General features: G+C 36.8%; 1 protein-coding gene across 1 annotated transcript in view; it reads right to left on the bottom strand.

Annotated features, from left to right (window-relative positions):
* Positions 1 to 2,729: 2,729 nt before the first annotated feature.
* The window catches only part of LOC149839789 (uncharacterized), a 34,904-nt gene continuing 19,087 nt past the window's right edge, over positions 2,730 to 18,546 (bottom strand). Inside the window, exons 6-11 of the mRNA XM_090004232.1 lie at positions 15,494 to 15,628; positions 15,198 to 15,287; positions 14,921 to 15,055; positions 14,757 to 14,840; positions 14,578 to 14,642; positions 2,730 to 3,185 (exon numbers count right to left, since the gene is read on the bottom strand). Coding sequence (XP_089860358.1) covers positions 2,999 to 3,185; positions 14,578 to 14,642; positions 14,757 to 14,840; positions 14,921 to 15,055; positions 15,198 to 15,287; positions 15,494 to 15,628 — 696 coding nt within the window. The 3' untranslated portion in view covers positions 2,730 to 2,998. The remainder of the gene's footprint in view (positions 3,186 to 14,577; positions 14,643 to 14,756; positions 14,841 to 14,920; positions 15,056 to 15,197; positions 15,288 to 15,493; positions 15,629 to 18,546) is intronic.

Raw genomic sequence — 18,546 nt, 5'->3', positions numbered from 1 at the left:
GTTTCTAGTGAAATATTGCTTAAGAAAGTTCACACTTTTGAGAATGCAACAGACATGTTGACAAAGCATGTTACTACATACAAGTTCAAGCATTGTTTAGACTTGATTAATGTCTCCAATTGCTAGATGGGAGGCACCCCAACTTAGTGTTCCAGGTGGAGTTCCCGGTTCTACTTCCTTTTTCCAAAGTGGTGGATATTTGCCAAGGTGGAGATTGTTGGAGTATATGGCTCATATCCGATGAGTATTCAGTAGCAGATAGTGGAACGGGCGACGGCACCTGCAGTGGTTCATCCTAGTTGGGACACCAGTAGTTGAGGATTTGCAGGAGAATAGAGTTCCCGCTGGTCTGGTAGAAGAGGTTTTTATTTTTGTAAAACTCTTGTAGTTTCTTTATTCTCGGTACATCTTGGACTAGTATAAGTATGTATGTTGTAACCCCACGTTGTGGTGAGAGAAGCAGAATAAGAACAGTCGTCCGCTCTCGTGGACGTAGGCACATTGCCGAATCACGTAAAATCCCTGTGATATTTTCTTGTTGATTATTTTTAGCGTATTCATTGCAATAGCTGTACTCTTTCTCAACACTATCAATGGAAAATCTAGTGAGTTTTATAAACTGAAGAGGGGTCTTCGATAGGGTGACCTTCTTTCCCCCATTGCTGTTCATAATGACCATGGAGGGACTCACTAATATGTTGTCAGTATAAAAGGGTTAATATTGCGAACAACATTTTATTGCCACACTTACTTTTTGCAGATGATATCCTATTGTTTGGTGATGTAAAAACTGATAATTTGTTGGATGTTTGGTGTTTACTTGAATGTTTTTAGAAATTTCCGGACTGACTTTGAATGGTGGCAAGAGATAGGTGGTTATTTTCAACGATCATTTGGGGGAGACGCAAACGATGGCATCTATTATTTTAGGATGTGAGGGCGGCTCAATACCCATTCACTATTTAGGAATGCCATTGTATATGGGGATCTCCCTTGAGTCATATTGGAATCTCATTGAAGATTGGGTCCGGGCAAAGACTCAAGCATGTGCATCTCGGTAGCTTTCTCTAGCAGGGCAAGTTCTTTTAGTAAAATTCAACATCTCTTCTGTCGTGTCACATTTTTTGTAGGTATTTTCAATTCCAAAAAAAGTGCAAAATAGATCGGTTCGCATCTTTGGAAACTACATTTGGTTGGGTAGGGTGGAAGGTAAAGCTCATTAAGGCAGCATGGGACTTGATGGCGCAGCCATTGAAACGCAGGGTCCAGGAATCAAGGATTTGAAGCAAAGCAATTTGTAGGGATGGCAGTGGACCAGGGTCGGGGCGCAGGACAAGGTCTACACCCCATCTCGTCTCAAAATTCTGCCCTCCATCTCTGCATGGGTTTTGATTTTAACATCTATCTCCGTTTCATATCCTCCATCTCCGGTCCAAACGGGGGTGAGGTGGGGTGGGGCCCCGTTTCCCCTCGGTCCACTGCCATCCCTAAAAGCGAGGAAGGCTTACTAACAGGGACTGGGGACGAGGTGGGGCAGGACAAGGCGGGGCGAGGGAAAGCGTAAGCCTATCCCCGCCTCCATCCCTGCACTGGTTTTGATTTCAACTTTCATCCCTACCTTCATCCTCGTTTCATGTCCTCCATCCCCGGTCCAAACGGGGTGAAGCCACGCACACACACACACATACCGGTCCACTGCCATCCCTAGCAATTTGGCCTTCCTAAGCAAATGGGTATGGTAGATTTGTATTGAGGACGACACCATCACATGGGGAGGCGGCCTTCTTTGAGGGGTTCCATGTTAGCATGGCTGATCTTGCTGGATAGGTTAACGAAGGAGGCTAGATTAAAGAGGTTGCGATGCAGTTGGCTAATAGGTGCCATATGTGACATGAAGACAAATAAACAACTTTTTATCTTTTTGGGATTGTGAGTTGATGAAAACTCTATTCAACAGGCAATGGGGTGATCTACAACTAGGCTTGGACCAAAAGGCTTTCCCTAGGGACCTTCTCAATGACAATCAGTTAGTGTTATTGGAAAGAAGTGGATGATCATAAGGAGGTTTTGGATTTTATTTGCCTGGAGATTGATTTGGATCACGTATTTTCAAGGAATCCTATAAAAATATTGATGTGCTATGCAACAAGGAGTTTAAAAACCTCAAGGGGGCGCGGGAGACTTTTTTACCCTTCCCACATGCAAATTTCTTCTCAAATATGAGAATATGTGAATTTTCTTTCAAATAAGCAATTTTTCTCTTAAATATACAAATTTTCATTCAAATATATAAATTTTCTTCTAAATGTGCATTTTCCCTCCCATATATCCGAAATTCGCAACTCATGGTTGTGGATATCCTCCTGCCTATGCTATTTTTTCTAACAGAGGTTGACACATGTGAGGACATTCACAGATGTAAATGTATTTAGTAAAAGGAGGTTTGCACATTTTGACGACATTAGCAACAAAAAGTATGACCTTTTTTTTTTGTATATATATAGTGAGTGATAGCTGCCTACCACTCACCTAGAGAGATGGTAGTGGACTCACAGGCGCTAAAAGGCAAAGGGGTTTTTACCGGATTGATCTGTTAATTCATCTTATGGAACAAAAGCAATGCAGCCAAGTCCCTGAACAGATTGATCTATTCACCCATCTTATGGAACAAAAGCAAGAACATAGCCAGTGTAAAGTATAATATATGATGGCAGCAAAAATGACCAAGATGGTAAAAAATTTAAGGTTACAAGTGGAACTGCGAATACAAATATATTGAGGCGGATCTTTCTGACTGAAACTTGTTTCTTGTCATCCAAGATTTGAGGAAGTACTTGATCATTAAATGATCACCAAACAGCACTGCATATGGCCACTAGCTAAGATCATAAGCAGTGGAAACACTAGTGGACCTTATATTTTGGTGAAAGCCGGTTCCTATCATGCTTCCTCTATGTCAGACAAGATTCTTTCTAGAAAAGAACAAGGAATAGCGATCTCAGTGATGAATTTTCCACAAGCCTAATCCATAACCAAGACGAATGAGCATGAGCTCGAAAAGCATGTGCATGATACTCGTCATGCGCACTTTGGATCCAGGAATTTCCATCCAATAGACCGAGATCTCAATGATTGGCACTCCAAGATGTTTGCATAGATATACCAACTCAACATCAAAGCACCACCTGAAAGAAAAAAATGCTTGGTAACAAAAATACTGCTGCCACCTTAATGCAAACTTTCAAGCCCCACTAGCTAAAATACACGAGGAAGAATTTGTTTGAAGAATTGACTCAGGATGTGCATCAAGTCAAGCCCCATCTGACATTGACCATGTCATTCAGGTATGAATCACACAATCCAATCATATAACCAACTAAATCCGGTCTATGCAACTTGTCCAATTCTGATTCTGTGCTTGAACTCATTTGTTAGCATGTTATATTTTTCCAAGTCAACATTTGATGGTGATATCTTACTTCATAAATCAAAATTTAAAATTTAAATATATCAATCCCATAATACACAATTATCAGCTGGCAAATATATATAATTCATACACATAATAGCATGATGCAAGCAATGTCAAATGGAAATACCTTATGCAGAAGCTACTAAAGAAGCACCTGAAATATGCTTGTACCTTGAAACTAACATGAATATGATAGAAATCCCAATGTTATCCTCTATATACTATATAGGTACATTTACAACCAACTCCAATACAATCACAGTTATTTTGATAATCTGGAAAAACAAGAACATAAATATATAGTCCAACCCACTGGAAATTGGCACATGAAACTTGGAATAGTAGTTTTTAAGAAAAAGAAAAGTTATAGTATGATAATATAGATTGACTTAAATGCTCTAACTACATTATGTATTGATTCCATTGAGTGATCAAGCATTACAAAAGGCTAACATTAGCCACATCTTATGAGCAAGAGGCCATAATCATCAGCACATTTTGTGCATCCTAGGAGCCTTAAGAAATATTATTCTAGTAGGCATCTTATTCACCTATAAAAAAACAAACTCAGGAAACAAACTACTAGAGTGAATCTAACCATAAAGTAACAAATAGATAGCACAATATGTTATACATGTCTATCTATATCTGACAATGCAGACTAGTTCTCTTGAAGCAAACCATGGTATGTTGTTAATCAAGTTAGGAAAGCCATCCCAATGATAATCCTAAATTTTATGCCAAATGCATTCTAAAACGTTTTACTAATTACTTGAAAAGATAAAACAATCACCTAATACAAGAGATCAAAGGTGCAAAATTTATTAATTCTAGCAGTAGTGAACCATTGAAATAGCAGCAGTGAACCATAAGGCCCCGTGATCATGTTCCTCCTGCAGCACTATCATCCAATAATGTTAAGATAAAATTAAAGATAGAACACCTATCTAATTTTTTAATAATGAGCTGCAGATAGCCACCTTGGGGGGCAAACACAAGAATACCCATCAAAGCTGTCGTGATGTTACATCCAATAGTCAAATTGATGAATGTGAAACTGGTTAGGAAGTCATTATAAATACAATTTTACCTCATGCCAAACCATGCAGATGAGCATCTAAGAAAATGGAGAAATAAAGTCAACAATCAACATACATTTGAAAACATTGATTCACAAAATTGGATTTGATAAGAACAAAGAGACAATTAAGTTATTCTGGAAGAAATGGTTATTACAAATTGGACTATTGAAGAGTTTGCGTAAAGAAAAAAAGTTGATCTTTTTCATACAAATATACTATTTATGAACATATGAAACTCCAATGTCTATGGGTCACTGTTAGTGTTAAAATATATATATATATATATATATATATATATATATATATATATACTTATATATATATATATATATATATATATATATATATATATATATATATATATATATATACTTATATATATATACATCCGTATATATATAAGTATATATATACATATGTGTATATATATACTATTTCTCATTTAGATAAATACCCGATAGGGGTATTCTTGTAAAACCACATATGTATCTTTTTCTTTTTCTTTTATTTTTCTTTTTTCCCCTTTTTCCTTTTTCCTTTTTCTTTATTTTTCCTTTTTTGAAATGACCACAAGGGGGACCCACACTTGTAGTCGTTGGGGCTCCAACGGTCAGATTTCTGACCGTTGGGGCTCCCAACGACTACAAGGGAGCCCCCCTTGTGGTTCCTTTTAGTGCTTCCCTCCTCTATAAATAGAGGAGGTCTTCCCCTCTTGTAAGCATGGGTTTTTACACCCTTCTCTTCTTTTCTTCAATAAATCCAACTTATGACTTTTAGTCATTTTCTATATTTGAGAGTTTTGTGTGTGCACATTCGGTGTTTGTGTTCTTGACTAGTGACCCTTTTGCTCTATTGGTGCTTCCGCCTCTTTTCATTACATGGTATCAAAGCAAGGTTGGTGATTGGGCTATTCTTTTGTCATCTTGGAAAGCGTGCCTTTCAAAGTTTTGAAGAAAAGAAGAATATTTGGTACCGATGGAACGTGACTCTAAAGTGAAGCTTTCTTTCAAGCTAAATGGGTCCAATTATCTCATGTGGGCCTCCGCTATGGAAAATCATCTAAGAGGTAAGAAACTTTGGGGCTTTGTTATGGGAACTACTCCCGAACCCTCTCTTGTTCTTACCAAAATTGAAAATGAAGTTGAAAAGGCTTTAGATGGTGATGAGCGCATCAAAGCCATTAATGAACATCAATCCAAAATCGAGGATTGGGAAAGTAACCATGCCAAAATTTTGGCATGGTTTATGAACAATGTAGATCTCAAAAATTGTGCTAATATTGCCAAGTTTAGAAGGGCCAATGAGGCTTGGTTTTTCCTTAAGGGTATGTATACCCAAAAGGATCTTGCTCGGCAATTCTTTTGTCAAGAAAAAATTCGTTCCACTAAACAAATGGATATGAGTGTTCGAGACTATTTTAGCTCTCTAACCCCTCTTTGGGATGAGCTTGCCCTTCTTGAGCCCAAATGGGTTGCTCCACAAGATATTGAACTAAGAAGGGAACAAATTGAAAAGGAGCACGTTTTTCAATTCCTTCATGGACTTCGACCGGAATTTGAACAAGTTAGGGCATCTCTTCTCCATAGAAGCAAAGCCCTACCTATTGAAGATGCTCTTGCCGAAGTATGTCAAGAAGAAACTCGACTTGGCTTGAGCATTAGGAATGATGAGGTTTTGGCCGTTAATAGGCCCGGATCAAATGTTAAAGCATATAGACCTCCCCACTTTAACAAAAATATCAATGGGCCTAGAAGGGGAATAATATGTCATTATTGTAATGAACCGGGTCACATTAGACCGGCTTGTCCAAAACTCAAAGGAAAAGTTGTCATGGTTGGGGAAACTTCTCCAAAGAAGGAAGAAAATACCAAAGAAGGAGATATCAAAGAAACTCTAAATCACATCTCCGAAGTTCTCCAACATCTTCTCAAGACTTCTCCTTCAACATCCAGGGCCGCCATTGCCTACTCTTCATCTCCTCCAGGTATGTGGATACTAGACTCCGGTGCTTCTTTTCATATGACATCTCATAAAAATTCTCTTTCAAATATTTTTTCCGAACCTATATCTTCTTGTGTTTCAACGGCCGATGGTACATCACTAAAAATTGAAAGTATTGGATCTCTTGATTTCTTGACAAAAGAATTGCCGAGCAAGATCCTTTTGGGTATACATACCCTTAAGGAAAAACCAAGCCTCATTGGCCCTTCTAAACTTGGCAATATTAGCACAATTTTTGAGATCTACATTGTTCATAAACCATGCCAAAATTTTGGCATGGTTACTTTCCCAATCCTCGATTTTGGATTGATGTTCATTAATGGCTTTGATGCGCTCATCACCATCTAAAGCCTTTTCAACTTCATCCAAGTCTTCCTAGGCCTACCCCGACCTCTTTTAACTAATATATTTTCTCATTTCTCTATCCTTCTAATTGAAGCATCATTAGGCCTTCACCGAATATGTCCAAACCACCGTAAACGATTCTCTCGCATCTTATTTTCAATGGGTGCAACACCTACCTTCTTACGTATCTCTTCGTTCAGAATCTTATCTTTTATTGTATTTCCACACATCCATCTAAGCATCCGCATCTCAGCTACACTCATTTTTTGAATATGATGTCTCTTGGCAGCCCAACATTCCGTACCATATAGTAAAGAGGGCCTAATAGTTGTCCTATAAAACTTTTCCTTCAACCGCAATGGCATTCTACGATCGCACAACACTCCAGTTGCACTTTTTCATTTCATCCACCCAACCTTTATCCTATGATTTACATCTCCATCAATTTCTCCATACTTTTGAATGATAGATCCCAAATATTTGAAACAATCATCCACTGGTATATGACATCAAATGGAGAGGTTCTTGATGTTACTTTGATCCACTGACCAAGGACTGCTTCTCATAATCAAGTTCAAAAGTTACCAGTTGTTCCTAAGGAAGAATATGAGTCATTCTATGATTACAAGTGGATCAGCTAGAAAGTCTCCTGACATCTACTGCTAGCTGAAAAGACATGCATGCTTCTTGTAATGGGTCACGGGTCAGGGGATCCAGACCCGTAATCATGCTATTTCATTAATGGCATGTATGTAATTTATTATTGTTGTAATAGGGGTATTTTAGTACCCTAAAATTTGTATTAGTGTGTGCATATAAATGAATAAGAACAGCAGCCGATCCCTCTGAGTGGAATCAGGTTTTCTCTGCAGCTCCTCTCTCTCTTTGTTCTTCACCATTCATGAGTGGATGAACTCGGGTTTTACAAAACTAACATGGTATCAGAGCCATGCTAGAGCTGGATCTGGGATTGATTCCAAAGGTATGTCTAAAAGGATCTAAATCTCATCCTTTTACTCTTCCAAGTCATCAAAAAAAAATCTTTTCTCAATATTCTTTCTATCTGCCTTCTCATCTTGATCTTGATCAGTTCTGATTAAAATCAGATTTGATCAAGTTTCTTCTCTGTTAAAACCGAATCGGTCTTGGTATCTCGATCTTGATCAGTTCTGATTAAAATCAGATCTGATCGAGTTTCTTTTCTGATAAAACCGAATCGGTCTCGTTCTTGGTATCTCGATTTTAGTATTCTCATTTTTTTTCATCATCATCTTGATCATATCAGATCTGATCAGATTCAGTTCTGATCATGATTTTGGGTTGCCTTCTTAATCTTTACTCTGGTTCTAATCTATCTTGTTGATCAGTTTCGATCAGAGTGTGATCTAATCACGTAATCGGCTGTCCATTAATCTCATCATATTCCTCCTTGACCAGATCTAATCAGATTCAGATCTGGATTCTCCTTCCCTTTGACACCTTCATTACTTTCATTCTTTTCAGTCTTGAAAGGCATTACATCAATATCGGATATGTTTTTCTACCCATATGTTCTTTCAGGTTTTCGTATTCCGTGATTAATTATTTATTCATTTCTGAAAATCAGAGATCTGATCAGAATTCAATATTTAGTTTTAAATTAGATATCGGATTTAAATTAGATATTGAATCAGTTTTTTTCTTAATCTTTGTCTAGTGTCCCTTACATAGCCCGATATAGTCCTCTCTGCAAAAAAAAAAGGTTGCAGGAATTGCAAACGGACTGTGTGCTAGATACATTCTTATTATTGTGAAACATGGATCCATTTCCTACTCAGTTTGGTCTTTCTTCAAGCTTCCTCAGTCAACTCGTGTCTGAAAAATTAAACAATTCTAACTTCTTGACTTGGAAGAGGCAAATCATTCATTCATTTCATTAGGAGTCAGGATCTTTCTGGACATCTGGATGGATCTGTTCCAGTTCCTCCAGAGTTCATATCACGAGAAGAAATGGACAGTAAAGGAGCATCTACCACAGTATATGTTAGAAATCCTGAATTTGTAGCTTGGATGAAAAGAGACCAGGCACTAGTTGCTTATATTACATCTACATTGTCACAAGAGGTGCTTGTGGCAATTCCAGACGACTGTACTGCCATGCAACTTTGGGACAGACTTGTTCAAGCATATTCACAGGTTTCTCAGGCCAGGATTGTGTTTCTTAAAAGAGAGTTTCAGATGTGAAGAAAGGATTCCATGACTATCATAGAGTACTTGAACAAAATGAAGATCATCACAGATCAACTAGCAGTTGTTGGGTGTGCAGTGACTGATAAAGATTTGGTACAACAAACTCTGAGTGGATTGGGGCCTGACTACCATATGATTGTTACTTCCTTATTATGTTTACCTGAGCTGCCCAACTTTGAAGACCTGCGTGCAAAATTACCTCAATATGAGATGAACTTAAAGGGATTTTCTACAGAATCATCTATGCATACAGGGACACGACGTTCTTGCTACAGAGATAGCTTATGGACGAGGATGAGGAAGTTATGATCTTAAGGGAAAGGGAGGACAAGGAAGAAGTGGACAAGGAGGCCGTAAACTATTGCCTACACCAAACATATATACCAATCCATAGCGACAGAGGCCGATTCCTACTTGTTTTCTGTGTAATAAAAAGGGGCACATTAAAGCTAATTGTTGGTTTAATCCCCTAAACAAAGGAAAATCAACACAGGCTGAAGCAAAGAGAGGTACAGACAGTACAAGGGCCAGCGGAGAAGTAAAGGAGTTATTATTGTCAGCAAAAAGAGGTACAGACAGTACAAGGGTCAGCGAAGAAGTAAAGGAGTTATTATTGTCAGCTTTAGCAGGATTAAATCTGAAACAAAATGAGCAAGGTACTTGGTACGTGGACTCTGGGGCAGCGACTCACGTTACTGGTGATGCTGGTAAGCTCCTAAACTTTGTTCCTTACATTGGTAGAAGTAGCATAGTTACTGGGGATGGATCCCACAATTATATCTCTCATATTGGAAACTCCGTTATACCTATGTCAAAGTCCTCTCTCAACCTTTCAAAGGTTCTTTATGCCCCTAACATCAAGAAAAACATTGTTTCTGTTTCTAAACTTGTTGATGATATCAATGCCTCAGTTGAATTTACTCCCCCTTCTGTTCTTGTCAAGGATCTCTGCACGAAAAAGATGTTCGCTAAAGAAAAATGGCAAGGCAATATGTATGTTTTCCAAGAAGACCCTCCGGCTCGTGTTCGTCCAGTAGACCCACACTTGAAGCTCTCCTCATCGTCGTCCTCTGAGATTCCTACATGTGTCTTTAGTGTTTTTGAAATCAATAAGTCATATCTTTGGCATGGTCGTCTAGGTCATTACAGTAATAGTTTCGTTGAGAAGCTTGTATCAAATAACCTCATTCCCAAGTCAAGTTTAGGAATAAATGTTAATGACAACAAATGTTCTAAGTGTCTCTTATGTAAGAGTCGTGTTTTACCCTTTCATTCTATCAATAAAGGAGCTTCAAGACCTTTTGAGATTATCTGTTCTGATGTTTGAGGGCCTGCCCCAGTTGCTTCTATATCTGGAACTAGATATTATCTTATATTTGTTGACAGTTATTCTCGTTATACTTGGATTTTCTTCATGAAACACAAATCTGAGACTTTCAAGTTGTTTCAAAATTTTCATTCTTTTGTCAAGAATCAATTTTTTGAAAACATTCTTTGTTTCCAATGTGACGGAGGAGGTGAATTCTCTTCCATTGACTTAACTAACTTTCTTGAAAGTAATGGGATAAGGAGAAGGGTGTCTTGCCCTTACACACCTCAGCAGAATGGGATTGCTGAAAGGAAGCATCGCCATATTATTGAGAGTACGATGAGCATGATGCATGATAGTAATCTTCCGATTACTTTATGGACAAAAGCTTTTTATTTCGCAGTCCATGTGATAAATCGATTGCCCATGACTATTTTGGAAAACAAGTCTCCTTACTTTTCTCTATTTGAAGTTCATCCCAACTACCATGATTTGCGCGTGTTTGGTTGTTTATGTTATGTTCATATTGATAGTTCAAGGAGACATAAGTTTCAGGACAAGGCCTTGAAGTGCAGGTTCGTGGGCTATGCCGATGACTATAAAGGATACAGATGCTATGACCCCATGAGCAAGTGCATCAAAATATCAAGAAATGTTATCTTTGATGAATTGAATTTTGATTATCGATGCATTAGTCCTTCAGAATCAAATTCCAAAGATGAGGTTTATTATCCTTGGTTGAATTATGAACTTTTCTCTGGCACTAGTGATGTTTGTCCTTCAGATTGTGCTCAAAAGGATAAGGAATCTATGTCTGCTGATGAGATGATTGTACAAGAGAGTACAAAGCCATCTTTGGATCCCAAAAGGTATAAAGGTCTTGTTTACACCCGACGAGGAAGAGAGGCGCCCACTATTGTTAATCAAGAAATAGATACATCCACTTCTACCTTTGATGCTAGAAGATCCACTCGTTCTCGTCATTTGATAGAAAGATGGGTCAGTTATGAAAATTTCTCACTGGATTTTCAACTTTTTCTAGCAGCTTTGAGCAAGGAAGATGAACCCACAACGTTTTCTCAAGCATCAAATTCTAGAAGATGGATTGAAGCAATGAATGAAGAAATTGAAGCTCTACATGAATGTGGTACGTGTGATGTTGTACCGAGACCACCTGACAGAAATGTAGTTGGGTCGAAATGGGTGTACAAAATAAAGTATAAACCGGATGGGACTATAGAACGGTAGAAGGCAAGGCTTGTAGCCAAAGGATTTACACAGGAGCAAGGACACAATTATGATAAGACTTTTAATCCATTGGTAAAAATGGGGACAATCAGAGTCATACTTTCTTTAACTATTGAACATCAATGAACTATTAGTCAACTTGATGTAAAAAATGTTTTTCTCCATGGAAATTTGAAGAAGTATACATGAAGCAACCCACTGATTATGCAGAAGGCAATCCTACAAAATACGTATGCAGATTAAAAAGGGCGATATACGGATTGAAGTGGGCATCCCGTTCTTGGTTTGATAGTTTCTCTCTTGAAATACAAAAATATGGTTTTAGGAGATCTCACATTGACGATTCCTTGTTTATATTCAAGAACCAAGACATAGTTACTTGGTTGTTGATATATGTAGATGATATTATCATCACTGGTAATTCCAATGAGCATATTGAGGAGGTCAAACATCTCTTGAATCAGAGACTCAAAATGAAGAACCTTGGTAAATTACGATACTTCCTTGGAGTTGAAGTCGACAGTACCCCTAAAGAAATGACTCTCACTCAACATAAGTATACCATTGATGTCCTCAATAAGGCAGGTACGAAAGATTGCAAGCCCTTGGAAACTCCTAGTGTTCTTCACCAGAAACTCAGTTCTCAAGATGGAGATCCATATGAGAATTTCATACAATATCGTAGCATAGTAGGCATGTTACAATACCTCACTTTCACTCGACCTGATATTGTTTACTCTGTAAATCAGGTATCTCAATTTATGCATGCGCCATGTGAAGGGTATATGGAAGCAGTTAAACAAATACTTCGGTACCTGAAGGAAACTGTTGGGGATGGTCTTTTGTATAAGAGAAAGACAAATGAACAAAATGCACATGAGATTACTGTCTATACTGATGCAGATTGGGCGGGAGATCCAGATGAACGTAGATCAGTATTCGGCTATTGTGTGTTTGTTGGGATGAATTTGGTTTCCTGGAATAGCAAGAAACAAAAGGTTGTTGCTAGATCAAGTACAGAAGCCGAATATAGATCAATGACAGCCGCTACTGCTGAAGCTACCTGGATTAGGTACTTACTGACAGAAGTGGGAGAGTCGGTATCTTCTTTTATGTGACAACCAAAGTGCCATCAATATGTCATTTAATCCCATCTATCACAGTCATGCCAAACATATTGAAATAGATCAGCATTTTGTGAGACAAAAAATAGAAGAGAAGGAGATTGAGCCCGATCAAGTGGTTGATATATTTACAAAAGGATTGACAAAAGACAGATTTTGGATGTTAAAAGGCAAGTTGTTCATGGTTCAGAACCATGCACAACTTGAGGGAGGGCGAAAAGACGTGTGTGCTTCTTGTAATGGGTCACGGATCAGGAGATTCAAACCCGTAATCATGCTATTTCATTAATGGCATACATGTAATTTATTACTGTTGTAATAGGGGTATTTTAGTACCCAAAAATTTGTATTAATGTGTGCATATAAATGAATAAGAACAACAGTCGATCCCTGTGAGTGGAATCGGGTTTTCTCTGCCGCTCCTTCTCTCTCTTTGTTCCTCAACCTTCACGCGTGGATGAACTCGGGTTTTACAAAACTAACACTAGCAACTAGAGCAATTCCTAGCACTTGACATAAACTTCTACGTTCTTGAAGGCACAAAAGAGGAAATTGAAGCTGACACCCATCAATAATTATCATACACAAAAGTGATGCCCACAATACTTGTTAAAATTTTCAATTAAAGAAATCAAAGGGTTTTTACATGAATGATTCCAAAATAAAGGATACGATGATTTGAGATGCTTTTGGCATAGAAGAAGATAGAGGTGTAGACTGCATAAAGCTAACTCAGCAAAAGTATGCATTATGTGCTACACAAGTTAGTGTTTTCAATCACAAGACAATCAGAAACCCTGTTTTTGTGAATAATGTTAGTGTTTTCAATTGCAAGACAACTAAAAACTCTGTTTTTAGGAATAACCTTCACATTATAAATTTATAATGATGCAACAGGTTCAATTTTTAAAATATACAAAAGTATGGCAAGTGCAATTTAAGCATCTAACCATTAAAAGACCAGATATTGCATGCATAGTAGATCAATTATGCCAGCGTATGCATTCTTCTACAATTCCTATGGAGGCACTAAAAAAGGATCAAGAGAAATATTAAAGGTTCTTTATTTCATGGCTTAATTTATCATAAATTCAACCTTGAATGGTTGAGAATAGATTTGTTATTTGGATATTCCAATGGCAAGTGATCCAGACTCAATAAATGCCTTAATCTCATTTTCGAGAAAGAAGTTCATTTTGTTGCAAATAGCAAGACTGATGCTAGCTCAAGCATTGAGATGACATATAAGCTTTTACTTAAACCGTATCATAGAATCCACTGTTTAAATTTTACTAGGAGTTTCTGGTTTGCAAATTAATATATCTACTATTTGTTGTGACGATAATTATTTTGGCTCAGACAATTAATCTTATAGATCATTTACACATCAACTGACTAAGGAATAAAGCATCAAGGTGCTGCCATTCACTAAAGGTTTATCATGAGAAAGATTTAAGTTCCTAAAGAATAAGTTGTACACGACTCAACATAATGTACAATACAAGGGGGAGCATTAAATTTCCACAAATGGCATATTTGTAATTTGTAAAGTGCATTTTGTATTAACCATATTATGGTTAGTTACTACTATAAGATTCTTGTGTTTGCATAAGTCGTAAAGGGTCATGTTCATCACTCTCAATAGTTTTGAATCTTTTTTGTTTTTTCTTCCACTACCTTTGTTGAAATCCATTAGAATTGATTTAATCATATAGAAAGTGCATGCTAAAAGATAGATTCCTGGATAATAAGGATGAATTAGGTTACCTCCTCAAACGCATGTTAGTGAAAAGCTTCTGAGCAGCAGTTCTTGTGAACATCTTAAAGCCACACTAAAGAGGACAGAGGAATACAAAAACGTTATGGCTTAAAGACATCAAAAAACTTAGAGTGGTTAATTATGGTACTTAAACAAAAATGACAGCAATCATTAGTGAATTGACAACCTGAGTGTCCCGAAGTCCTGGATCAGCAGTAAGTAGTACTAATACATGAAAGCCCTTCATCAACAAATTCCGGTACCATTTACGCTGAATCAAGAATAGAAACATATTAAGAAAAAAGTGTGCAATTGTGAGAAGCAAAATTCCAGGGAAAAAATTTTACACACAGTCGCTAGAGCTTGCTTCTCAAGATGAGCACGTGAACCAAATGCAACAACTGAAACTTCAGAGAAGCTGGGAATCGAATTGATAGGAGAAGCACCTTCTCTTAAGCAAAGTTGCTTCTTAACTGCTACCAGTATCTGGCAGTGCATTGCACAACAGGCAAGTAGGTGAGAATATAGCATTGATATACTCATGAATTGTAAACTCCAACAGGGCATGCATCAGAACCAAAAATACGCCACACACCTACAACAAAGAGAAAATGTACTGCAAAAAAACCTGTTCCTCCAATTTCTCCAAGTCAGTGACTTTGGTAGCCCCATCAGCATCAAGCATTAAAAGAAGCTCACCACGTGCATGAAGCATTCCCTGTTTTACCATGCTTCCACAGCACACAGAGAGACTCAATCAACAACCCCAGTAACTGAAAAGTATAAGCCAGCCATAAAGAAAGCTGGAATAACTAGAAGAGTATTCACACTCCACAGTAAAACATGATTCCTGCAGTTGTGGTAAAAAAATGTACACAGTAATTACATGCTAGTGAAAAAGAAAGAAAATTTAGGATGTCTCACTTTTCTGACAGCTGCTCCTTTCCCCTGATTTCTTCCAAGAAGGATAACCCTCACATTATCAATTGTGTATTTCCTTACATGGTCAATTGCTACTCTAGAGGCACCATCCTTACTGCCATCGTCAACTACAATGACCTGCTTTTGCAAAACTATATTGGTGAGAAAAGTAGTCTTTCTTTAGCCAACTTTTAGAATCTACAAACTAGTAACATATCACTGAAATGGTAAAGGTTCCAAAGAAATGCATTTAATTACAACCAATGCTTATTATGGGAAGAAACCCTCCCATCTGATAAGAAATACATTGATTCCCTCAAATTACAATAAGTCGATAGGCTAAATATTGCAGGTTGACAAGAAAAAAGATTAATTTTAATGAAGTATCAATACTTAAGGTACAATGAAGAACTTGTAATGAAATGGTGATCTTCCACAAAAGCACAAAAGCTCACAATAGGTGTCTATAGGAAACACTACAAGCATAACCCACAAAAGGGTATAAATGAAAGAACACAAGATAAAATAATAAACTTTTATTTCTCATGAAAAAATACTCAAAGAAGCATTGAATTACAAAGGAGAGGAGATCACCCCTATTTATACAAGAAAAGAGAATAGTTAGAAGAGCTCTTCTTAAGAGTAGTTGAACCTAGTCCAATGGCTCTATTTATAGCCGTTGGAATCTTTAGTCAATATCTAATTAGATCTTGACTAGATACTAATTCTATTTCAAAATGAACTAGACAAAAAATAAATAAATAAATAAATAAAAAATTAAAAATATAAATAAATACTATATTATTATTATATTATATATTACACTTTTTATATTTTTAACACTCTTCCTCAAATTTACGACACAATGAGCGAAAGTTTGTTTAAGAGGAAATTATATCTAGGAGCAACGAGAGGTTTGGTGAAGTCCGCTAATTGATATTCTGATGTAACATATGGCATATCAATGGTTCCATATAAATACTCCTCTCTAACATAGTGACAGTCCATTTCAATATTTTTGGAGCATTCATGAAATATTCGATTGCTGGCAATATATATCGCATTCTTGTTATCACAGCACATGAGTGAAGCTTGTGTCACTTCAACTCCCATGTCAGCTAGAAGACGTCAGAGCCAAACTGCTTTCATTGTCATGGTGGTCATAGCTCGATATTCAGCTTCGGTGGATGAAAGAAAGGCCTTCTGCTGCTTTTTGCGCTGCCACAAAATCAAGAACTCACCTAAGAAAACACAAAAATCAGTGGTTGAGTGTCTGTTATTGGGATCACCTCCCCAGTGAGCATCGGTATAAGCAATTAAATCTAATGAAGATGAAGCAAACAAGAAGAGGCATCATAAAAGGGAAAACTTTATGTATCTAACAATACGTAAAATGGCTCTCATGTGAACAGAAGTGGGAGTGTGTTAAAACTTATTACTCGTGTGTATAGCGTGTGTTATATCAAGTCTAGTAATGAAAAGATAGGAAAGTGCTTCAATAAGCTATTTGTAAGGAGTGGAATTACCAAGAGGTTCTCTGTCATCGATTCTCATTTTGATGTTGACAACTTTTGGAGTATCCACTTTCTTATCATTTGTAATTACAGACCTGAAAACAATATCAAAAGCAAATTTAGATTGAGATAATAAATACCCTCGAGGAGAATAAGCAACGTCAATTCCTAAGAAATATCTCAATAAACCTAAATCAGTCATTTCAAAATGAGTTTTAAGAAGCTTTTTAATGTTTTCAACTCCCTGTTTGTCACCTCCGGTGATGATCATGTCATCCACGTAGAGAAAAATAATAATCCCTGTATTAAAATTCTTAATAAATAAAGTTGTGTCAGTCAAACAAAATCAAAATCCAATATCAAGCATACATGACTAAACCTGTCATACCATGCTTTTGGTGCCTATTTAAGACCATAAAGAGTCTTTTCTAAACGAAGAGCTTGACCCTTAAGGAGATTTCTATTGAGAAAAGCATTTTTGACATCTATTTGAAATATAAGTCATTTTCTAATAAAGGCTAAAGCTATTAATATCCTGACAATGGTTATTCGGGCAATTGGAGCAAAAGTTTATTCGTAGTCGTTGCTATAGTTTTGGGCATATCCCTTGACCACTAATCTGACTTTATACCTTTAAAGAGTTTCATCACTCGTGGTTTTAACTTTGTAAACCCATCGACAACCTATAGGTTTTTTCCCTAGAAGAATATCTTAAATAGTCCAAGTGCTAGCTTTTTCTAATGCTTTCAATTCTGCCTTCATGGCTTCTACCCATTCTGTATGTTTTTGGCTTGAGAATATAATGATGGTTCTACATATGAGTGTATTAATGCAATAAATGCCTTATATGTGGGTGAAAAAGATTCGTAGGACACAAATTTTCTAGGAGGTCTAGAAACTTTGGATGACCTTATGGTTTGTACTACAGAGTATTTTTCTAATGCACATGGAAGATTGGATTCTCTATGTCTTGAATATTGTAGACCGATGTCCCTATGAGTTTGCTCTTCGTTATTAACATTATGTTCAGAATCAATAGTACCTTGATCATTGTCTAAATCATATTCATGATCACATTTATTAGATTTCAAAGTCAAATCTATCAAAAAAGAATATTTGGTTACTTTCTTGGGCTTTTCAAATTCAAAGAAACTTTTTTTTTCAAAAATGATACATTTCTTGATACATACAATTTTTCATTTTGAAAATCAAAATACCTATAACCTTTTTTATTATTTGCATAACCTAAGAAGGCACAAGGAATGGCACTGGGGAGAGTTTATCATTCTTGCTGGTGAAAACAAAACATTTGCATCCAAAGACCCTTAATCTAGAAGAGTGTTATAAAAAGCGTGTGTCAAAAAAAGAAAAAGGAAGAAACGCAAAAAAAAGGGAAGAGAAGAAGTAGAAGAAGAATTATTTTTTTCAATTAATTAGTTGACTAATTAGTTTTTTCAATTGTATAATTAGTTTTTCAGTTATGTAATCAGTTTCTTAGTTACTTTTATATGTTAATCTCATATTTTTTAGTACTGATTTGAG

The sequence above is a fragment of the Nuphar pumila genome, chromosome 4 (assembly GCF_984573655.1).
Source record: "Nuphar pumila chromosome 4, dmNupPumi1.hap1.1, whole genome shotgun sequence".
Lineage (NCBI taxonomy): Eukaryota > Viridiplantae > Streptophyta > Magnoliopsida > Nymphaeales > Nymphaeaceae > Nuphar > Nuphar pumila.
This window is presented reverse-complemented; position numbering and strand designations above follow the sequence as displayed.